General features: G+C 46.7%; 1 protein-coding gene across 6 annotated transcripts in view; it reads left to right on the top strand.

Moving 5' to 3' along the window:
* zgc:110158 (LisH and SSDP domain-containing protein) overlaps positions 1-24893 on the top strand; it is a 60215-nt gene that overhangs the window by 12367 nt on the left and 22955 nt on the right. For 4 of the 6 annotated variants that reach the window (XM_017472245.3, XM_017472242.3, XM_017472243.3 and 1 more), the window contains exons 4-5: positions 1931-2015; positions 24176-24265. In XM_017472245.3, the coding sequence (XP_017327734.1) occupies positions 1931-2015; positions 24176-24265 (175 nt within the window). Of the gene's footprint in view, positions 1-1930; positions 2016-22486; positions 24049-24175; positions 24266-24893 lie in introns of those variants that run through there. The other 2 variants (XM_047156671.2, XM_017472244.3) reach the window with 2 other exon arrangements.

Genomic DNA, 24893 nt, shown 5'->3' with positions numbered 1-24893 from the left:
GTACTCGCCTTTTAATCTCGGTTACGTGGAGGAATTTCGCGTCAAAGTGAAAAATTAGCTCAAGTTTAATACATATCCACACAAGGTTAAATCAAAGACTAACGCTACAATGGCATGCCGGTGCAATTACAACGGAACGTACCGTAAAACGACGTTTTCTTGCCCGATTGTTAAAACGGCGACGGCAAACCAGCCGTTCTCCCGTAGTAGGCGGTTACAGCAGACCGTCCCGAAGTAGCAGTTAAAGTCGCAAACGCGCAACACGACGTCACGATGCCGTCGCCGGTCCACTCGCAGCTGTACGTCCCTATTAGGCCGCTCTCGTCGTCCCCAAAGATCGTTTCCTGCCTGTAGGAGACGGCCTTAATACCCTTAATGTTTATCCAAGTCCTGAACGAATAGTGATCGACGTGAAAACGCGGCTCCTCCGATCAGCATCCGCCCCGTCAGCGCTTTTTTTTTTTTTTTTTTTTAAATCTCTCAAAGAATCTCCGTGGCGTCGTTCAGGACGCCAGCATGGGAGCGTTTTGCAGCTCCCCCCCCATGAAGATGAAGCGCAAGATTTATTTGTTTCATTTTATTTTTTGAGAAACGTCACCCTTTTTTCGATGGTTCAGGTAGACCCTACCAGTCGAAACGGAGTTTCAGACTTCTTAACAGAGTTTCCCCGACAACGCTTCACGCCGGAGTTTTTCAGCCGCGAGGCTTTCCTGCTTATTCGCCAGTCCCTCCTAAAGTGCCTTGTACAGCGTATTAGTAGTCCATTCCGATTCACAAATATAGTCTCATGCAGGAAGTCACGATTTCAGCCATGCGCTCGCCAGGATGTCTTTTTATCTTATTTTTATTTTATTTTATTTATTTTTTTAATACATGGCAGGGAGAAAAAAGTACAGCTGGGTTAGGTGCATCTGGTGGGTATTTATTTATTTATTTATTTATTTATTTATTCATTCATTCATTCATTGCCTCCGCCATGTTTCAGAGAAGGCTTTCTCCAGTCCGTATAGACGTTGGCTGTGGAATCTTTCTCTCCTTTTCCGTCTGTTTTTGGTTTCTGCTACCCATTAATGGCCCCACCCCCACGCACAAAGAGTTCGGTTCGCCCGCTCTTATTTTCCTGCCGTGTTTTTTTTTTTTTTTTTTTTTTTTTTTTTTTTTTTTTTTTTTTTAATGGAATGTTCCTTATCCCAGTAAACATTCAACGTGGAGGAACAAAACCCAACGAGCGCTCGAACGCCCCAAGATACAATCCTAAACCCATTTTTTTAAAATGCGTATTTATTTATTTTATTTATTTTAACCTGAACTCCCGACCGATGCTGGAGGTTCGGAAACATCTAACGCATCTCGTCAACCGGTACGTCATGTTTCGCCTCAGTCCCGCGTCTTTTTTTTTTTTTTTTTTCCCCCTCCTACCCCCTGTAGCTTTATTGGTTATCCATTAAATCGATGTCTAAAGACCAGGAGCGATCTAATTTGGATGTGTTAAACAGGTACTTAGTTACAGTGCAGTAATTAAAATGCCATTTGGAAGGAACCCTTGTGCTCCCCCTCGGCGGCCCTGGAGGACCTGAGTGGACTTAATTGAGGAAATCCCCGGCTTAATTGATCCGTAACCTGCCGCTCGTGCCAAGTGGACAGAGAGCTTCAGCAGAACCGGAGGGCCGTGCATCATCGCGCAGACCTGGAGTTCCTGTATCGTGTACCACGAGAGCGCGGGCGGTTTTACGCGGAACCTTCAGGAGCCAAACACCAAACGGGTGCCTCTTGGAAGCTCCGCCTCCTTCCGTGCGTCTCGCAAAGCTGCTGCTGCTCAGCAATCGTTTCAGCTGTAGACGCTCCACAAAGCCTTACGTAGCCGCAACTGTTCCACTTCGGTATTGTACCATGTGTTGTGTGTTTTGACCATGTGTCCATGTCGTTGCAGCGTGTTCTGGGATCTGTACTGCGCCGCCCCGGACAGACGTGAGACCTGCGAGCATTCCAGCGAGGCCAAGGCCTTCCATGACTACGTAAGTGCTGATGTGCTAACACATGCTTATGCCTGAGTGAGCGGAGCCAGACTCGGGGGGGGGGAGGGGGGGGCGTGTCGTGACGTTACGTGGGTCGAAGGAAGGCTGGTGCTGCGCTTCTGGAGAGATCGGGGTTTCGCTTTAATTCTCTTGGTGCAGCATGTAGGTTTTCTCACGACGTTCGTTCTTACTGTGCCAGTGTTCTCAAGACGGTCCATCTCACACTATCGCCACCTCCCGGGCCGGCGTGCTCACGTCGGCGTTTTCAAAAACGTCAATACGAACGAACACACACGCGCACGTGTGTTTGTAAAATTGTTGACTTTCTAACGTGTTTCAGTCGTCCTCGTGAAGGTCAACCATAGGGTCTTTGAGTGTTCTTGGGATAAACAAACCCAGAGAGCCAGCGAAGGTGCAGTGATGAGTAATAGGGGATGCTGGTTGGATGTTGTGCGGGTCATACGCTCCATCTGCGCCACTTATTTATTTATTTATTTATTTATTTATTTATTTATTTATTTATTTATTTATTTATTGGGTGGACTTCTCTGACTTTCAGCGTAGAAGGTGAGCGGGGATGCCAACAAATCTGCTCAACAATGGCGTGTATAAACAGTATCGTCATTTCTTTAGGCTTGTTAGTAGCGTTCGTCTTCTCATAACCAGAAGTTTCTTTCTTTGACCTTTCTCGCTCGAGCGATCGCGTCACCTCGATTGCGGGCCTCGTTTAAAGCTAGGCGTGCTACACGATGGACGCTCTGAATGAAGAGAGGTTGCTCTTCTGTGCTTTTATTTATTTATTTATTTATTTTTATTTATTATTATTATTATTTTTTGGTCTACTTGTTTGTTTATTTATGTTGAGCGACTTGAAAAGGTTTTCATTCTGTAATCGCGAGGGCCGGACGCCAGTGACGAGCTGAACACTTATTCAGTGGACGCTGGTCACATGGGATTAATATACTGTAGGCTGCGCTTTCATCACCAGAGGTTCTGACCCCCCCCCCCCCCCCCCCCCCCCAAAAAAAAGCGTCGACTTAAATGCTCTACTCACAGCTTAGAGAAGTTGCGTGCGTGTTTTTGAAAATTCATTCATTTATTTATTTTTAAGCAAAATAAATACCCCCCCCCCCCCTTCTTAGTGAAAGTCTCTGAGGATTTTTCCTTTATCTCTTTAAAGCGTCTGTTTTCCCACGTGTATTTCGAGAGCCACCGCGATCGGCGTGCACGTCTCGGCAAGGTCCACTAGCGTGTCCTTGAGTCGGGTGATTTATGATGTGTTTAGCCCCTTTAGCCGGTTTTTTTTTTTGGTTTTTTTTTTTCCCCCCCATCCTTTTTTGCAGGCCAGTTGCTCTGTACAGGTGTGTGTGTGTGTGTGTGTGTGTGTGTGTGTGTGGTTCATCCTGGCCGTCGCCATCTCCCACTCTTTCCTCCCAGCCTTCTGGGGAGATAATGGACTACAGTGCTCTAATCTCCTAATCCCGGGAGCGGTTGAGGGGCTAAGCCGAGGGGATTTGGTGGGATTGGAGGCCTGGCCGAACGCCAGAGGTGCCTGGTTTCTCTGCGTCGCCGCCATAACGAGCATTGATCGGACAGCGCACCATCCAGCGCCATTTATCACAGCTGTCTTGGAGTAGCCGCTCGATCTACGAGGGGTCGCCTCTCTCATCTCGCTGCTCCGGCACGGCTCGCGCTCGCAGAGGCCGCCTTTATTTATTTATTTTTTTATATCCCAAGACGCCCGCGCTCATAAATCCTTGCGGGGCCTCTTAGAAGAACAAAAGATTCAGTAGCGAGTGTTTTCGGTGGGGCGTTTTGTTCAGATTAAAGCTTCTTTAAAAAGGGGGTTTGGCTGGTTATGGCCTGGCGTAGCTCCACCGTGCGCCAGCGTGCTTTCGTACCTTTTCCTTCAGCTCTGAGATCGGATTTCTCTCTCTCTCTCTCTGATTCCAAACACTTTCCTTTCCGTCTCTATTTTTTATTTTTTCTAACTCTCCTCCATCCCTTTCTCACGTCCTAATTACTTCCTTGGTTATGACCGCGAGGTCACCGTGCAGTTGTCAGAATCTCTCGCGTGCTCATTCGAACAATCCCCCTCAGCCAACTTTTCGCGTCCGTCAAACAGGCACGACCGATCGTGCGGAAGTCATACACGCGGAGCGAGGCGCTCAAACGCCGGCTCTACCGGGCGTATGCGGAGTCGGGGACATCGTTGCGAATTCGCATAGGAGACGAATCAACGGCGAGGCGCCGCGAAGTGGAGTCGCGTGTTATTTTGCTGTAGAAGAACAGCCACTGATCTGCAGTCTTTGTTTATCACGCGAAGACGCTCTGTACGTTTTATCCGTCCGTAGCGTGTACGCAAAAACGCCGACACTGGAGACTCCTTCCAAAAACGTCACTCGGGCGTCTCATTACAGAAAAATGGCACGTCGGCGATTGTAACCGTCACTATGGAAATGATCGGCGTTCGTTTATTTACTTTGCTTTGGGATTTGCCGGTTATCGAAAACGCATCAACATTCAGACCAATCAGAATCGAGAACCCCACCCCACCTCTCCCTACTAATATAAATCCGGACTAGCTCCCAGATCGCGCCAGTCATCCCGGTAGTGCTCCGGCCAGGTTTAATTCCCTCTGCGGCCCTCTGCTTGTCTTTATACCAGTGTAAATATTTTGGTTATGGTGTGGAGTAGAAAGTGCGCAGCAGTGTTTATTCAGTCATTCGAGTAATCAGCCAGCGTGACGTCAGTAACACCATCGCCCAAACCGATGGCTGTGATAAGGCAGCTGTACGGACCATGAGTGTACGGACCATGAGCTCGACCGTGCCGGATTTTCACCCTTTACTTCTCTAGCTTTCTCACGCATACAATGCTGCGCTCTCTCTCTCTCTCTCTCTCTCTCTCTCTCTCTCTGTGTGTGTGGAAGATTGATTGGGTAATCTCGCTCTTTCTCCATGATGCATGCTCACTCGCTCGCGTGCTCTGGGGAAACAGAGAAGTGCGGCCAGCATGATAATATCCTGGGAGGAGGAGGAAGAAGATGGAGATGGTGGCGATCATCAATCAAGTGCCACTAATTCTACCAGTTCTCAGAATAATAACACTAACAGTAACGATGCCAAATTGGGGAGGGGGGGGATCTGAATCCACACGCATTTCCTGTATTTCCCAGATGTTAATCTGTTTATAAAAAAATAAAAAGCAAAAGATCAACACTTAAAGAAAAAACACGAAGGTCGATGGCGCACTCCGGCGATCTCGGGGTTAATACGCTGTTTGCTTCTCTGGGCCGCTCTGATCATGCTCACTGCAGGCGCATGGTTAATATTTGATCCAGTGGATGAGCTTGTACTGGGTGTGTGCGCTGATAATCTATAAAGAGAAAGCAAGAATATTCCCATCATAGCTCTTGTATCTGCTACAAAGTACCATCTATATTTCTTTGTTTGTTTGTTTGTTTGTTTATTTATTTTCCCCCATACGTGAAGGAGAGCGGTAACTTCCGTGCAGCAGTTTCGTGTCGTGGGGTTTTTTTTGTTTGTTTTTTGTTTTTTTTTTGTATCCGACACGTGTGTTTACCTCGCCGCTATCCGGTCACAACTTGTCTGGAACTCGATTCCGCGCGTGATCTACGCCGATCGGCGGAAGAGGAACATCTGCAAAACCAGTCGCGCTCCTCACGACTCGGACGGTTGTCTCTCGAAGATAACACGACGTGGACATAGACGCGACTTGTCGTGTGACCGAGAAACGTCCAGAAGACGACGTTCTAATTTCAGAAACCCTCACCGTGTGACCAATAAAGAAGGTTTCAGTTCCCTCGCGTGAAGAAACCGAGGTTGCTCGAGTAGGACGTGAGTGAACCCAGAAGGGTTCACTGGGAGATTTGTATGAACCGACCGTACCTGTGCTGCGGGGGTTTCCTCTGGGTAGTCCGGGTTCCTCCTCCAGTCCAAAGACCTGCGTTTCTAGGCTGATTAGCATCTTTAAATTGTCCGTTGTGTGTGTGTGTGTGTGTGTGTGTGAGTGAGTGATTTTGTCCTGTGGTGGGTTAGCACCCTATACAGGGTGTCCCCAAACTTGTGCCACGAGTCCACTGGGATAATGGACTCCCTGCAGCCCTGTGTACAATAAGCGGTACAAAAGGATGGACGGACGGATGCGTTTGAACTATCCAATCACGCACCACGGCTAACCGAGACACTGTATCACATCTACAAATCGCAAAATCGTACTATCCTGGCCCGTAACTATCCCCGCTGACTGATGAGAGAATCGCTCGGAGGTTTGGAAGGGTGTAGGTCGTTGGGACGCCGACTCATTTGGCGGGAAAGAAGGGGTGGGGGCGTGGCCGGAAATGAAATATAAACACACTGTGTTGCGTACACTCGTAGAAGTAAAGGTACCAGATCGTACTATTGCGTGTTTCTGGAGTGGTAGCCTCTTCAGTAAAAGATGCACAATAATGGTCCACAAAGAAGCGTACCTTCGTGGTAGCACACCAGTGACTAGTTTACTAGGTCCGTTTGTTTCTGAGAGAGTACACGATGTCATCTCGGCCGCTGGTTGTTTGGTGTAAGCGTTCAGTCCGATTATCGGGTACTTAAAGCCCTGTTATTAGCAGGTTCTAAGCTGCTAATTAAGCCGACCAGGATCATACCGGTGACGATAGACCAAGCCTTGTGTTGGAAGGAAAGTGCGATCGGGAGGTCCGTGTGGGGGTTTTTTTTTTTTTTTTTTTTAAATAAATAAATGAAACGAATCAAAATTTGACAGGACTCGCTAGAGGTCAGATATTACACACAGGAAAAGGTCGAACAACCAGAGCGCAAGATTGTCGCATCTCGCGTCTTCGTTCCCGTCTTGTCTAAACGTCTGTGGTGACTGCTTCACTCTCTTTCCAAAACTCTCTCTCGGTCGTCGTGTGTTGGCAGGCAGCGTTGGCACTAGACCCTTGGCTCTGCCTGTGTCTGGTGTTGTTCTAGCATCTTGGCCAATACCAACTGAATGGGGGAGTTGAGGAGGAGGAGGAGGAGGAAGAGGGGGTACATCAGTACATCAGTCTCAAGTACCAGCTGCCCATCCAAAACTCCTCAACAAAAAAAAGAGCCTCCCTTTGATAGATTGTGTGTTTGTGTGCGCGCGCTCTTGTTTGCTCGCTTGCGTGTCTACACACAAACACACGCACTCTCGCATATGCGCGTGTTTGGCCACACGGCCCGTGCCAGGCTGCTCGGCGGAGACGAGAGGCAAACACTCTACATCTGCTCGCGCCCCACTCGACGCATCCAGACACACTCGACACGCTCGTGGCGTTCCCGTCCCCAAACCCAACGTTGGCCCCTCGCTATGCAGACGACGCCGGCGCTGAGCAGGTACGTCGCGTCACGTTCTACCCCGGCTCGTTTTTTTCCCCCCTCCATCTGAAGCGCCGCAGACGCCAAGGCGATCTCGCCGAATATCATGGTCGACTGTCTCTGTCGACTGATTTTAAGAGGCGAGCTTAGCATAAGAGCACGGGTGGAGAGTGTGTGTGTGTGTGTGTGTGTGTGTGTGTGTGTGTGTGTGTTATGCAATTAATATTTCTGTCAGGCTTTTTATTGTTGCTAACACATGAACTCGCAAAAACAAGACCGTTTAAAAAAGGATTTGGTTCCACTGCAGAGTCGCAAACATGACGTTAATCACATCATCGCATTTCGAACTTTTTTTTTTTTTTTTTTGCAGCCCAAGGGGTGGAGTCAGGATGATGTCATTTCCTAGACAAGTATATTTTTTTTTTTTTTTTTTTTTTTTTATTTTTTTTTTTTTTATTTTTTTTTTTAATATTGTCTGTTCTTACGCCGAAAAAAGTAATTACGCCCCTAATGGCCTGTAAGTATGCGATAAAGTAACCGAGTGTAATAATAACAAGGAAGCGAGTGATGCAAGCGGAGAACGTACTTGCTCCTCATGGCTGAAGATGATCACAATTTAGCAGCTTGGCAATTCTTTTTCTGTGTGCGTGTTAGATTGCTAATAATCTGCATCGATCCGTTTATCTGCGAGATGCTTTTTTGCTCACCATGGGTGTAGAGTGGTTATAAAAAGGGAAAGCTAATGGTAGAAATACCTTCCAATGTAATATATATGTGTGTGTGTGTATATGTATATATGTATGTATGTAAGGGATGTCACGATACCCAAAATCTAGTAGTCGGTACCGATACCACCAAAAGTACACGATACTCGATACCATGGTGTGGTGTAAAAAAAAAATACAATTAAACTCCTGGAGGACATCCTCCTGGCTGACACTGGCAAAGAGAGGGACAGAGGGATATTTTAGTTATCAAACACTGCCTGACAATGACTCAGAACACAGTGGAGGCTACAAGTGCTAAGGTGCACTCCTAAACGTGCGCACGCACACACACACCCCTTATACTCTGAATGCAAGCATTAGTTTAAATTCACTGATATGGTGGCAGGCCAAAAATATTTATTAAAAGCATTAACATGTGAATAATTATTGTGACATTAGGCTACATTTTGCTGACAGGACACGGGCTGAATTGCGATGCATGGTGGACCATTCGGAGGTAGTTTATAACACTGCAATGTGTTAGTGTCGTTAACAAATAACTTGTCTATCGCAAACATTAGATGGAGCATAACGTTAGCTGGTTTCACGGCCACAATGCCAGCTGCCTCAAACAAACATAATATTGGACCGTCTTTTCGGTGCTTCGCCAAATTCCAGGTGTTTCCTCGCTTTGTTTGAAATGAACGATAGCATCGGCTGCACACCGGCTTCAGAGCATCGGTTATATGTTTGTCATCCGCCTCGAATGTGAAGTATTTCCATATTCCATACCACCTTTCCTCTCAGCGAGTTGGGGCGGAGCTAAACTTCTGTAGTTTTTCCCGTGTGTGTGTAGTTGTTGTTGTTCTTCTTCTTCTTCACCACTTGTGGACCGACTAAAACACTTGCGCGTATTTGCTGCCCCCTTCAGGTCTGGAATAATTGCAACCTCGGTACTTTCATTAGAAACGGTTCCAATGCTAGAGCAGAAAAACAAGTACCGTCACGTTTGAAGAATTTTGGTACCGAAGTATCGGTTCTCATGACATACCTAGTGTGTGTGTGTGTGTGTATATATATATATATATATATATATATATATATATATATATATATATATATATATATATATACACACACACACCCACATATATATATATATATATATATATATATATATATATATATATATATATATATATATATATATATATATGCGCATGCATGGGTGTGGGTGTATGTGTGTGTGCGTGCGTGTATGTGTGTGTGTATATATACCACTGCTCACCACGGGTGTAAAGAGTGGTTATAAAAATGTTTTGGGGCGGGAAAAGCGAAAGCTAATGGTAGAAATACCTTCTAGTGTGTGTGTGTATATGTGTATGTATGTCTGTGTGTGTATATATAAAAGCTCAATTAAACTGAGAAATTGTTACACACACACACACTTATGCTCCGTGATTGCTATTTTTATACCTGCGACTCCTCACAGCTGTCCCTACTGACCACATTGCCACCTGGTGTGTGTGTGATGAGTTGTGTGTGTGAGCAACAGAAAGAAAGAACACCTGGGCCTGTTTCAGTTGAAGCCACAAACTCCGCCTTTTGTCAAAGCACAAATCTTCGTAGTGAAGATAAATAGGAGTCACATGCTATTTATGGAGGGGAAAGAAGTTGACACGTAAAACAGTGGAGGTTCATCAGTGAGGATGGGAAAAAGTCCACACCTGGATTAGAGAGGAGCTTCCACACGCGGCGTGTCCGCTCTCCCTTATCGATGCAGCCGGTCTGCTCGCGCGAGGCCAGTCGCCTCGCCGCGTGAGTCACTATCTGTACAGACAGAACGGTTCTTCTCAGACTGCCAGCAGACATGGTGTCATGTTTTGCAGAAGCCCAGCTCTTCTTCAGCGCGAGTAGACGATAGATCCCAGAGCTGGAAATCTCAATGCCCTCGATTCTCTGAAGGATGCGCTTAGAAAGGGGAGTCGTTCCATTGATTCACGACTCCTAAAAAAAAATAATAATAATAATAAAAAAAGAAAAACGAGGCATTTTCGTTTCAGCGCTCAAAAGCAGCGGGGCCTCCGGTTACATCGTAGATTTCCAGTTGTTTCCCAGCTGCGTATTTCGGTTTCCAGACCGAATTCCGTAAGAAAGAAAGGGATCGATTCAGATTGTTGACTTGTTCACACACAGTCGGTGATTGCCAAACATGGCTTAGAAATATTATTATTATTATTATTATTATTATTATTATTATTCGTATTATACTTCTTCTTCTTACCCTTAATGATGATGATGTTATTAACGGAGCGTGACGGCACTCTTGCGTCCACAAGATCTTAAAATAATCGCGCTTTTTAACATTTTGTTTTAATAGACATGCGAACAGTACATTTTTCCGTCGCAGATCGAAGCTTAACCCGGATACGTTTCTCTCGTGACCTCGGCTTATGTGTGTAAATTTAATCACCCCCCCCCCAATTACGCCGTGGACGTACACGCATACCGCGTTAAAGTCTCGGATCTCCTTCACGCGGAGGAACGGTAAACGCCGCGAGCGTGTCGGCACCGGAAGATGTTCCAGAAATCACGAGCAAAAGCTTCTTTTCTCGCCTGCCACGAGAAACCCGATGTGAAAACTGTCGAATTGGATCTACTCGACGAGTAGATCTAAAAAGACTAAAGCGCCGCCGCATCACTCGGAGCTAGTCAGCAAACGGGCGCGTTCCTAATGAGCGAGAGAGCAGCTCGCGTCCTTCGCGGCGTGAGGGGAAAAGCACCGGGCACAGCGACCCCGCGGCCGCCCACGGCGAACGGACACCGCGAACGTGCGTTCGTTAACCGCGTTAGCCTGGCCTTTTTGTTTTTAAAGGCTCGTCACAGGTCTGGTCCGCCAGCTGTCTTTGTAGTCTTTAAAGGAGAAGCGGGGAAGCGTCCAGGTCGGTGATCAATAATCTTTTAAGTAGCATCGATCAAAGCCATTTGCTTTTCTAAGATGACTATCGAGCTTGTAACACTGATCAGCGGCGCTGAATGCGAGCCACCCAGCCATGCTATTGACCACACGCGCAAAACATTTGTCTTCATTGTGCGTTTTAATTATTCACGGCCACGTGACCGCGGCCCGTGAGGGTTTTACTCGCGCGCGCACGCCCCACCAGGTTTTCAGCACACTTGTGGCGACAGAAACATGACCATTTTGGACAAAACGGCTTGTTTTATCAATCGGTAAAATTCATACTTGTTTTGATTCGGAGCTTTTGCGCAAACAGAAAAGGTGTGTGTGTGTGTGTGTGTGGAAAAGGGGCGGGGCTGAGAACGCTTCTGAAACTCCTACTCGGTGGTTAGAAATACGGCGGTGAAGGGGAAAGAAAGATAAAGGGTTTTTTATTTATTTATTTATATTTTTTTTTTCTTTTTCTCTCCCCCTCGCATTCGAATTGCGCTAGCATCTTCTGGCGGGTAACGGTCGACTCCGTAGGTGTTTAGGTGCATCGCGTTAATTAATAGTAGAACAAGATGCTGCGCGTTCACCTGCACGATGCCCCACAGTGCCGCAGGGTCGGTAGTGACCCAGGAGCCGGCCGTTCGTTAATGAGGTGAGTAGTGAGTCACGTCATATAGACCTCAAGGTCAATTACATCAGCATTTGACCTAAGGCTACATTACTGACCAGGTATACACACACACACACACACACACACACACACACTGGACACCTAACCAGTGTTCTCCTTTTTTTTTTTTTTTTTTTTAAATGATTATGATATATGATGTATAACGTTGACGCTCAGCTCCACTCCTCAGCAAATCAAACAGACGAGCGTTGGACGATACGATGATACGATCTCCGTCTCGCAAACCTATACGTATGTATATCCTGATACAGATCATATATCGTAGTGATGTACAAGGGGCTTAGAAACAGAAACGCCCCTAAAGCTAAGGCGACGTTCAGACTATTGCTCGAACGTTTGTATTAGACTTTATTCACACACGTGACGGCTAGCTAAAAAAACCCCCATCGTAACACGGATCATTTCATAACGGTTGGTAGGTAAGGAACGGAAAATCTCGTTGTTCTGGGTTGCTTAATCTAGGAATGAGACTGGTCGATAGAATATATCAAAAAAATACAAAGTGGGAATAACGAAACTTTTTTTCCCCGCGTATGTTACGATAAACAGTTGCGATGTTTTTAAGAAAAGTTATCATCACGCAGTGTGTCGGAACAAAGCGGACGCTTTCCGCGTCGTCGCTGTACACCACGCAGTGATTTGTTGTGATTTTGACGACATTCGAACTCTATATGCGTTATGCAGTTTTACTGTTCCACAACGTCCCACCACAACGTGCCACCGCTGTTCGGGAAGAGAAATCGAATGAAAAGGTGAGCGCTGAGTGTTTGTGTTGAGGACAGCGGCCTACACTGTTGTGTGAATATTAATGCCAGGTGCGTTCGATTACACTCGGAATCACTGCCTCTCCCAGGGGCCGTTTTGGACAGCACACAGAAAAGCCTGTCTGTCTGACTGTCTGTCTGTCTGACTGTCTGTCTGTCTGACTGTCTGACTGTCTGTCTGTCTGACTGTCTGTCTGTCTGACTGTCTGTCTGTCTGTCTGACTGTCTGTCTGACTTTCTGTCTGTCTGTCTGACTTTCTGTCTGTCTGTCTGACTTTCTGCCTGTCTGTCTGACTTTCTGTCTTTCTGTCTGTCTGTCTGACTTTCTGCCTGTCTGACTTTCTGTCTGTCTGTCTGACTTTGTCTTTCTGCCTGTCTGTCTGTCTGACTTTGTCTTTCTGCCTGTCTGTCTGACTTTCTGCCTGTCTGTCTGACTTTCTGTCTGTCTGTCTGACTTTCTGTCTGTCTGTCTGACTTTCTGCCTGTCTGACTTTGTCTTTCTGCCTGTCTGTCTGTCTGACTTTCTGCCTGCCTGTCTGTTTTTCTGTCTGTCTGTCTCTCTGCCTGTCTGTCTGTCTGACTTTCTGCCTGTCTGCCTGTCTGTCTCTCTGCCTGTCTGTCTGTCTGTCTGTCTGTCTGTGTCTCTGCCTGTCTGAGTGGAACTGTTGGCTCAGACGGCGAGATTAGCTTATTTAAGTCTGAATGGGCGAGTTTGTCCAGCTCCTCCCCTCCTCCTGCCACCTTTTCATAAACACTGGTTTTTAGAAGTGTGTGTGTGTGTGTGTGTGTGTGTGTGTGTGTGTGTGTTCCACCTGCCCTTCTGTTTCAATCCGGTCTGGAGCGCGCGCTTTGTCAACTCATCACCTGCATCAGTTGTGCGGGTCAGTGACCCCGACACAAGTGTAGCACTCGCTTTCATTCTCCATATACACACACACACACACACACACACACACACACACACACACACAGAGCTGAGGACAAGAGGGTGAAAACCAAGCGGATTACAAAGCCAGTTTAATCTGGCCCAGACGCAGAGGGAATTCTCTTTCCCTCCCTCACTCCCTCCTTCCTGCCATGGTGTTGGGGAAGGTGACTGCGGAGCAGAGGTCCCAATCGGTCCATACTCCACTCTCTCTCTCTCTCTCTCACGCACACACACACACACACACATGCACACACACTCATGCCTCGCAAGTCTATGATGTATACGGTTTTCTCCTAAAGAACACGTCCCGCTCTCCCCTTAAGGGGCCGTTCGTTTCAGAATTGCAGTTTAAGTAATGGAACTCTAAATGATGGTCTTCAGCGAGCAGACAAAAGACATCTGTTATTGTTCCCCAGGCCAAACCTTCTCCCGCTCGCCTACCTTCGCGTGCTCGCGAGAGCTGAGCGTGACGTCTCGCGTTTCTCACTTTGACACGTCGTTCCCTTAAGCTAGAGTAAAGGGAAAGCCCTTTTGACTGGAGCCGGAGCTCGGGTCTCGCTACAGACTGAGGCGCCGGCGGATGGAAGATGGTACTGGATATAGGCGCATACACGCACGCGCAGACACACACACACACACACACACACACACACACACACACACACACGCCGTAAGAACAAACTGTTCAGTGTATTTGTTTTGTTTGCGAAGACGTTTGATACTAGCTGGATCAGAGTGCTAGGGAAGAGAAGAGAATGGGCACTTTCTTTTCTTTCCCTCTGTGTGTGTGTGTGTGTGTGTGTGTGTGTGTGTGTGTGTGTGGGGTTGATGTTTTGCTGTCTCATATCCTAGCCATCGTTTGCTGCAGCCCCTCTCTCTCTCTCTCTCTCTCTCTCTCTCTCTCTCTCTCTCTCTCTCTCTCTCTCTCTCTCTCTCTTCTTGATCTGGGATGCCTGGGGGACAGAGTGCAGACAGGACCCGTCTCCATGGCAACAGCTTCTGCAGGCTGCTGACACCCATCCCTTATTGGCAAGGGAGGGGGAAGGAGAGAGAGAGAGAGAGAGAGAGAGCGAGAGAGAGAGAGGCCACACTATTGCTCCTCCCGGGACTCAGTGGCCTGTGCGTTTGCGTGCAGAATTAGCATACAGCGAGATGGGGGAGGGCTTGGGTTTTGTAATGTGTGTGTGTGTGTGTATGTGTGTGTGTGTGAAGCAAAGGATAGAGAGGTGAGGGACTAAGGACTTCCCCAGGGTCCTAAACAATCTCCTTGTTCTAGGTCAGCGACTTGCCTGAAGTACTGCACCGTCATTGTCTTGTCTTGTTTTGTTTTTAGCGTCATGTGATCTATAAGGTTGTAGTGAAGTGGCGTTCTCCCACTGTAGATCTGTGTGTGTGTGTGTGTGTGTGTGTGGAACAGAATCGAGCGGGAACGACATTCTTTGCTCGTTTTTAACCCGACCGCTTAGCTATGTTTAATTTGTTGTTTGTCGAGGTGTGTTGTAACCATGTTGCATAACACGTGAATTGAGTGCAGTGCGCATGGCAGTATTCTGGGAGCGCGCGCGTGTGTGTGTGTGTGTGTGTGTGTGTGTGTGTAAACATCAGGAGCTCATGCAAACACGTCTACTACCCTAGACGGGCCCCACACCCCAAATCAAATCCAGAAGCTGGGACGAGAGAGAGAGAGAGAGAGGGAGAGAGAGAGAGAGAGAGAGAGAAGTGGGGGCAGGGATGAAATGGTTTTCGGGAGTTGGAAAGTGGAGAGGGGGTGGGGGTGGGGGGGGGGTGTGTGGAGGGCAAGCAAGCAAGCAGGGGGTTGAACACACCCGGTTAATACCCGCGTTCATGACTCCTCTTTCTGGTGGATAGAGAGAGGGGGTGGGGTGAAATTCCATGACATTGGGAGTGTGGCAAAAGGGGCCCAAGCACGGATATTTCAAGGTGCATTGTTTGTTTATTCATGGAGACGCCAGCGCTAGAGCCGACAGACGAGCGCGCGCACACGTCGCCGTCCACGGTGTTCTTCGGGCTCCTCCGGAGTAGCGAGTTGTAGCCGTCGGCAGTGAATTAGAGTCCGCCGCTCGTTATTTCCATGTCTGCCAACTGCGTATTGGATAATGTGTTTCCTAATGAGACGCCCTACACGCTTCAGCATTTGTCAAATCACCAAAAGTTCTGCCTCATCAGAACAGCCCTCATCAAGGAGCACGGCTTCCGACAGAAGCGTTTAGCTAATTGATTTAGATTCGAGCGCGGATCAGGCGTTATCCGGATCACGAACGGGAAGGAACTCGTCCACGGCGCCACTTCTCGGCGAGCGCCGCCCACACGGCGTGGGACCAAAAGGGGCTCGGATCCTCACTCGTTCACCTGACCGCTCTGGTCTCACGCTCTTTCAGTCGAGCGCACGGACACGGCTTGGTTTGCACGCACCGTACGGCCTTTGCTTGATAAACAGGAGCAGCATTTTCGTGCCGGTATTTTACTCGTGCATGTGTTTTTGTTTATTTATTTTAATTTTTTTATTTTATTTATTTTTTTTTTTTTTGGGTCCGAGCGGCTTCGCTACGAGAGGTCAGGCGCTGGCATATCGGGTTTTTCTCTGCGCGTAAATGTCAGTGCTTATCAAACCAGTTCTCTCTCTCGTATTTGCATATATATATATATATGCCTAATCAGTGTTTGAATCTATATACAGTGCCCTCCATTAATATTGGCACCCTTGGTAAACATCACAGCAAGAGGGCTGTGAAAAATCGTCTTTATTGTTCAAAGTTTCGATCTTTTGTTCAAAAAGTTCACAAATACTCCGCTCTCATAGATACGTGTGCATGTATGTATGTAAGGGTGTGTGTGTGTGTGTGTGTATGGGTATATATATATATATATATATATGTGTATATATATATATATATATATATATACACATGTATATGTGTATATATATATATACACATGTATATGTGTATATATATACACATGTATATGTATATATATATACACATGTATATGTATATATGTGTGTGTATATAATATACACATACATGTATGTGATATGTGTCTTTGATAAATATAGGTGTGCAACAGTTATTGGCACCCCTATGAATGAATTCATATGGGGGGGGGATATATTTGAAGTATATTCCCATTGATTCAATTTTTACAAAATTTATTTATTTATTTTGGTTCGTACACCTGGGTGACTAGGAACAGGAAATTGTTGAGCCATGACTTCCTGTCTCATAAGGTTATAAACATGAGGTAACACGTGCGGCGCAAGGTTGTCGAGCTTCACTACGTGGGAAGTGGCTGTAAGGAAAAGGTTAAACGATGGACAATTTCACAGCCGCCTTTGCACGTATTAAGCAAGGGTGCCAATATTATTGCTGGGCACAGTGTGTGTGTATGTATGTGTATATATAGAATCGTAAACTCCGCCCTGAAAAGCAATAAATATGTTTCTGTGTAAATATTTGCCATGGGCTTAGCGATTATGGCGCAGCGTGACCGCTGATGCTATATCACCAGGAAGTTTTGGAAGCAAGGTGAGCGCGCCGGACGAACTAAAGGACTAAAGCACCGCTGCATCGTTCTCGTCGCATAGGCCTAAATTCCAAAGGCATCGGTAATCAAAGCGAAAAATAGAATAGAAACCAACACATCGATTAAACACAAAAAGCAAACAAACTCTGTTACGGAATAAATTGCGTTACCGCTGACGATGACGTGTTAATTATGATGTCAGCGTGCAGTTTGTTGAGGGCGGAGTCTCCCCCTAACAGCCGACGCTGAATCGTAATGTTAGTAGCGGTTATGCTACAACAGTTCTCCTACTTCGTGGCGGCTTTTTATTTTATGTCGAGATTTATTTGTAACTAGTTTGACCGGAAACTGGCGAAAGTCGAGACAGACGCATAAACTCGTCTCCGTTCTCACTTGCGTACACACACTCCCACACCGTCTGTCTCTGTCTCGTACTTTGTCTACAGAAATCAACAAAATTCTTTACCAGAGGTTTTGAATATGTATGGTGATCCTTTCGAGGCATTGTGCAGCTCGTTCATAAAACAAAGCGAGGCGGTTGGAAAGGATCGGTGAAGAGGGACTCCTCGCCCCTCCACGTCAATTAAATAAATAGATAGATAAAAAATGTAAAAGCTTGGATGTAATTTGTTTTGCACTCATGTAATCTTTGAGTCAGATTTACCGGAAAATGCTTTTCGCTTTCAGTTAGCGTCATGGAAGGTCTTACCCTGGCGGGAGATTTGATTTGCTCGGACCAGCACCTCGGGTCCTAGCGCCCGCTAGCTGACTCACCTGAATGATACACTTTGATTGTTACTTCGATCCGATTGAAATCGGGCGTTGTCCTCCACTGTGTTTAGACGCGTCCCGTTTTGACACAAGTCGGGTAAAGATTTGGTGAGAATCGTAAAAGCAAGAACTCGCGCGGTGTACCGTTGGAATTCTTATTGCTGCTTTGCTTGTTCTACGGGCGGTACGTTTTCTGGGGGTTGTGGGGATTATTGAGGGAACCGGACGAGGTACTCGACAGATCCCGAATGGTTTCCTTATTTGACAGCGAAAAGGAAATATTTACGCCCCTGGATCTTCCCTCGTCGGTAATTTATTCCCTTAGTGGCGTACGGAACCCTGTTGGTCCGAGTTGCTTCCTCTTCCTTCTGTCACGTGGCCCAAATTTGGTGGATGTCCTGCTCCGGATCTCTGGCTTTCAGAGATCTGGCCAATAGTTTGTAGAGTAGGATTGCTCTGGTGACTCCAGTAGGTGTTGGCCAATAATAATTGGTTCAAATGTTCTCCTAATTGTCAGTTTTATGGAACGCTGGTGTGTAAAAACTTCCCACAGTGTGTATTCCCAATTCTATCCTGGAATAGCCTTCAAGGATTGAGGCCCCGACCATCGGACACTGTGGCTACACACCAAATCCGTCCGTGTCCTCATCGGCCTCGTCCCCATCTGTCTCCTCTTTCTCTTTAGCATACCCCCCCTTCCCCTCCTGGTGCCTAATTAATGGCATTAATTATCTCCAATTAGCAGCGTGGTCTTGGCAGCCGTTCACGTCCCGCGTTCCTTTTGTTTCATGGAGCTCCGTGACACGCTACGCTCCCTGTGGGGCTGTCGCTGGCCTAATGAAAGGCAACCAGGCCGGGCTTTCGCCCTTTTCCCCCTCTCTCTCTCTCTCTCTCTCTCTCTCTCTCTCTCTTTCTTGCTCTGTCTTAGTATGCGTAAGGAAATATGTGTGTGTGTGTGTGTGAGAGAGAGAGAGAGCCACTGCCACGTCTCAGGCCCGCTTCAGGTGACAGCAAGTGGACACCGGCTGCTCAGCGAGCGTGGCCTGCCAGGCTTGTGTGTACAGACATCAGAACAGTGGCCTGTTTGGGTTGGAACGGCTTCAGGGCACTGACTAAGCAGATCTAACTAACTCTCTGGGTAATGCACACTCCGTGCTTTCACCCTAGGCCACTTATCAGATTAACACGCATCGTGTTGTACTAGAGCAACACGACCGTCGTCCCGGGTTCGGTCTGGAGCCACTCCACAGACGAACCGAAGCCGTTCCTTAAGAAAAGGTGTCGTGTAACGGAAATTCGGAGGCTGTCGATGAATGCTAATACTGACCTTTTGATGGCTGTAGATAAAAGGAACCGAAAAGAATGAGGCTCGCTTGCATTCTCAAGGTGAAAAACGAGTCCTGAATGCTCCGGCTGTATAAGAACACGGCGGAACTCCCATGCAGCATGTGATCAGTCAGAAATGTAAGCAGCATGCAGGGTAGACCCTGCACGTAGACGCTAACCTTGCCCTTAAATGTTGTACAAACGAAGAACTGACATAAACCGAGCCAAAACCAAAAGATTTCTGAAATAGGTTTTCTCTGAACTTGCCTGGAGGTGAAGGGTGTGAACCAAGTCAGTCAAATCTAAAAGATGTGAAGAACTTTACAGAAGATCTTCTTGATGACTCCCGAGTATTACATGAAAGGAAGACGCGATGTCCTCTTCAACCTCTTGAAAATCTTGCTCCTTACTATCCTTTGGACCACCCAGCTGAAGGCTACAGGCTGGATGGGGGGACTAGTCCGATCGCCACAGCTACGAAGTCTGCGCCAGTGGTAGCTCAGGGGTTAAGACGTTGGACTACCAATTGGAAGGTGCCACTGTTGGGGCCCTTGAGCAAGGCCCTTTACCCTCAACTGCTCAGATGTACAGATGAGAGAAAATCGTAAACCGCTCTGGATAGATCTGGACGTTGACCGCGGCACTCATACGAACGCTGTAGTCGGACCAGGCCAAGCACTCCTCTCGGGCGGCCTGATTATGCATGCAGGTCTTCGCAGCTAATCTTTATAGACTCGAGAGCTTGAGTGAAAGAGAGATGGGGAATCGGGATGAGGTAGAAATTCACTTGGTCGAGGCTGGCAGAATTTCCAATTTAGATGCTGGTGAGAAGGGTTTCAAAAAAGGCCCACGCATGATTGAGTCTCGGTTTACCAGAAGGCAGTGTACGCATGTATTCCTGCTGATTTGAATGGAAGACTATAGAACACGTGATTGAGGAAGGGGTACGTGGGGGGTGCGATCATTGAGGTATTTTGGTAGATTTTGGGGTTCAACTGTTTGGGAGCGAAATCCTAGAGAACCAAATGCACAACAATATCAGAACTCTGGTAATACCAACTTGTCTAGCTTTAACCAAGCTAGCTGGAGGTGGAGTCAGAGGCTGCATTTATTTATTTATTTATTTATTTATTTATTTATTTATTTATTTATCTATCTATCTATCTATCCATCCATGTAAATTCTGACACAGTCGTAAGACCTCTAAAAATGTGAACTTGTGTACTGTTTATCCGGGACAACTGAGAAGCGTCATCAAGAACCAATTACTTGCGAGTCCATCGTTATGAATGCTTCATGGGAAGGTTCAACACGATGGATTTCGGAGGGATTCTGCCTCTTCAGGTGGGGAGACTGTGTGGATCTTTTTGAGTTTGATGGGTTTGTGAAAACGCGTCGGCCGATGAGCTGTTATTTGTTTTTAATCCCGCCCACGACCACGCAGTGAAGCAGGCAAGGCAGGAAAAAAGGGTGACTCGTTTTTAGCGAACCACAGGATCTGTCTTTGGGATCGTTAGAGGTGAATGTGTGTATAATGACCGAGAAAATCAAACAGGTGTCGAGTTAGATTTGTCTGTAAACTCGAATCTTTGTGTTCGTGAAAAGAAACGGCGCAGGAGTGGTGAGATTTACGGAGATTCCACCCAGGAACATGATGGGAGGAAACCAGTTGGCTGGCAGAATTTGATGAAGAATTTATCTGTCTGTCTCTGTCTCTGTCTGTCCATCTCTCTGTCTGTCTGTCTGTCAGTCTCTCTCTGTCTGTCTATTGTGTTTTTAGAAGAATTTATGGTGTAACTTTTTTTTAAAAAAATTTCATAACTTAATTAAAAATTTTTCCAGCCATTCTTGTTGATCTTTTACCCTAACCTCATTTTTTTTTTTTTTTTTTTTTCAATTAAATGTAATTTATTTTTATTTATTTAGTTATTTGTAGTAGAGATGTTGCTTGGAAAAAAACCCACTGTCACTTTAAACCTCTTCCTCATGGCATCGCTCCTGGTTGGATTCAACAGTAGTGCTATTGTTTGTCTTTATGTTCTCTGTGTGTGTGTGTGTGTGTGTGTGTGTGTGTGTTCATGTGTGTGTATGTGTGCGCACATTGTCCTTTCTGTTGGTGAACATGCTAAACTTTGAGAGGCTCGGCGCTGGAACACCAACGTTTTTTACCAACGTGAAAAAAAAAACGGTTTTGAAATTTTAACCCCCCCCCCCCAAAAATAAATAAATAAATAAATAAAAAATCAGTAACTTTTCAGTACCGGTTCCACAGGTCCATCTTTCACGTCCAGGTGTTTACCAAAGAAAGACGAGGGAAAAACAACCAACCGAACAAATGTTAGTGTGGTGCTTGTTGCTGTGGATGATTAACCAAGCCGGTCGGAGTGACGCGATAAATCCTAGTGGACGATTCTATAATCGTAATTTTATATTAGTTCCCATGCAGCATTATTATAAAACGGAACATCCTTTCCTGCACCATTTGTAATTTTATTGAACCATTTTGACCTGGACACTCGCGCAGGATGACGTTGCCCTCTAATGGCCGCTTCTATTATTTATTTGTGTATTTTAAAAATAAATAAATAAATAAATAAAATAATTATTTTGTTTGTTTTGAATGTCCTCGAATCAGGCGATACACCCGTTTGTTACGAGAAATTATCCACGTAGCTCCTCCCCCCGATAAGAGTGTGTGTGTACGTGGTATAAGAGTGCACTAATATCTGTTTACGTTAACACGAGTGAGCAGTGAATGTGTTGCCCGTGTGTGTGTTTGCGTTTCGGCGGCGCTCGTGTTTATAATTGCACGCACGGCGTGTATTAAGCGTTATTGAGCAGGCTTTATAGGGGAGCCGTAGTGAATAGAGGTGCTGTTTAATGGCTTGATGAGATGATGGCAGTAATCAGTGTGGTATACGACGAGCTCTGAAAAGCCACGGCGCTCTCTCTCTCTCTCTCTTTCTCTCTCTCTCTGTCTCTCTCTCTCTCTCTTTCTTTCTTTCTCGCTCTCTCACGCGCTCTCTCTCTCTCTCTCTCTCTCTCTCTCTCTCTCTCTCTCTGAACACACACACACACGCACAGAGAGAGAGAGAGCGGATGATTGACGGCCTGAGGGTTTTAATGGCACTAGAGAGGGAGAGCTGAGGTCGGGGTTGTCATGGCAACAAGGCGACGGAGCCCCCCCCCCCCCCCCCCACACACACACGCACACACACCACCCCACCCCCCACCCCAATCTCCCACCCCACCCCCCCATATCTCTTTCTCCCTCCATCCATGTTTCTGCATCTGATCGGAGTCTTGCTTGCAGGAGCAGGGTTATGTGTGACTGAACACACACACACACACACATACACACACACACACACATACACACACACACACACACACACACACACACACACACACACACACACACTCTCTCTCTTCTATATATATATTTTTTGTGGGACACAATGAATGTAGCTCCTCTCCTCGTGTTTTTTTATTTTTTTATTTTTTTTATTAAATTTTTTTCCTGTCGCTTATACTTCTCAATCTCCTCCTCCTCCTCCTCATCCTGTCTTTCCTCCCTCTCCTCTCCTTTCTTCTCTCCTCCTCTGCTTTTCTTCTCTCGTCCTTTCTCCTTTCTTCTCCTTTCCCCCTTTTCTCCGCTTTTCTCGTTTCTTCTCAACAACAGTTTTCTACATTTTTTTTTTTCCTCCTCTCCTTGCTTTTCCTTTGTTCGCCTCATCTTTTGTCCTCTCCTCCCCTTTCCTGTCTTCCTATCTCCTTCCTTTTCTCTCCTCTTTTCATCTTTCTCCTCCTCGCCTTTCCTCGATCCTTCTTTCTTCTTCTCTCCTCGTTTCTTCCCTCTCCTCCTCTCCCCTCGTCCTCTTTCCTTCCCTCTCTCCTCTCCCCTCGTCCTCTTTCCTTCCCTCTCTCCTCTCCCCTCGTCCTCTTTCCTTCCCTCTCCTCCTCTCCCCTCGTCCTCTTTCCTTCCCTCTCTCCTCTCCCCTCGTCCTCTTTCCTTCCCTCTCTCCTCTCCCCTCGTCCTCTTTCCTTCCCTCTCTCCTCTCCCCTCGTCCTCTTTCCTTCCCTCTCCTCCTCTTCTCTTCCCCTCTCCTCCCTCTCATTTCTACATCCTTCCCTTTCCTCCTCTCCTTTCTTATCCTCTTCTTTCTTCTCCTTTTTTCTACATCCTGCTTCCTCCTTCTCTCCGCTTTGCTCCTCGTCCTCCATGTGCTTCCTCCTCTCTCGTCTCCCTTCTCTCTTCCTTCTCTTTCATCCTTTCTTCTCTTCTCGCCTCTCGTCTCCTCAAACCTGTTCTCTTTTCCCCTGCTTTCTTCTCCTCTCTTCTTTTATCCTGCCTTCTTTTTTTTTCCCTACGTTCTTCAAACGGGCTCACGTTTTATCGCATCGTTCTGGTTAATCTCAACACTTTTTGGTGGAGTATTTTATCTTTTATTTAGATGTTTTTTGATAGAAGCATTTCAGTTCTCTCTGTAGTGTGTATTATTCAGAATAGGCAGCTAAAATAAATAAATAAATAAATAAATAATGCAATATCAAAATATAACACTTTCCCATCTTGGGTCATGATTAGAAACAAGTCCGCTCTCCTGCACCACTTCTCACAGATCGTGTGTGTGTGTGTGTGTGTGTGTGTGTGTGTGTGTTTGGCTCAGTCCGGTTCTGTCTCCTGTGACCCAGAGGCAGGGGGGTGGGGGTGCTTTGGGGGTTACCGTTAATCACCTCGGTCCAAAAAGAAACCGCTCAGGATGGTGGTTTTGTTCAAAACTGGCAACCCTGAACTTGTAGGCAGGTCGTTATGAATATAATAACAAGCTTGTGGTTTGGTTTGGTCGTGCTCGCGCTGTTGGGCACGACCGCAGAGGTAATGTTGGTGACGGTAGCGGATTTTCGGACGCAGGTCACTGTCGTCCAGAGCGACGGGGTGTTGCTAACGTCACATCCGAACAACCGCCGGAACGAGGACGGGGGTCGGGTAAGAAAATGAACGGGAAGACGGGAACTCGTCGTGTCTGACGTTTTGATTCCAAACCTTGAAACGTTGCTTTGTTGTTTGTTTGTTTGTTTGTTTGTTTTGACCCGTCTTGCTTTCTGTCTTTCAGAGCGCAGCAGCGGCGCCCAGCCCTGTAATGGGGAACATGCCCCCTAATGATGGCATGCCTGGTGGACCCATGCCCCCTGGCTTCTTTCAGGTAAGAGAGCTACAGCTATTTCCTCTCTCTCTCTCGCTCTCTCTCTCTCGCGCGCTCTCTCTCGCGCGCTCTCTCAATTTTACACATCTGTCCTGTTCATGGCCTCTTGCCGCAGGTCTGCATTCATTCATGCCTCCCACTCATTTTCATGCTTCTCTCTCTCCGTCTGTATGTGTCTCTCTCTTTTTCTTTTTTCGTTTTGTCTCTCTCACTCTTTTTTTTTTTTTTTTCCTCTATAACTATCTGTGTCTCTCTGTGGCTGGGTCTGGCTGCTGTCGCTGTGTGCGCTGCTCTGATAGGGATGCTCTCGGTGAACACAAGGCCACCTGCTAATTCTGCATCGTGGAAAACTGCTCAGTATGCACGCTGCTGCTTCTCCCTCCTTCTTTTTGTGGCACCTTTTCCCGATCAGTGCACGCACACTAGATAAGGTAAAGATGGACAGAGGGTTTCTCAGGAACCTTTAGCTCGCCATTAGCGTATGGAGATTAAACTTCCGAGTGTGTGTGAGAGAGCGCGCGAGAGAGAGAGCTCTAATGGATGGTCTTCGTTAAGTTAAGTTCCCCCGAACAAGCAGCTTATGTTCTCTCTCGTCTACTTGTCTGTGCACTCTCTCTCTCTCTCTCTC

The sequence above is a fragment of the Ictalurus punctatus genome, chromosome 7 (assembly GCF_001660625.3).
Source record: "Ictalurus punctatus breed USDA103 chromosome 7, Coco_2.0, whole genome shotgun sequence".
In the NCBI taxonomy this organism is placed as follows: Eukaryota; Metazoa; Chordata; class Actinopteri; order Siluriformes; family Ictaluridae; genus Ictalurus; species Ictalurus punctatus.
Note: the sequence above shows the minus strand (reverse complement) of the source record. Positions and strands in the feature narration are given on the sequence as shown.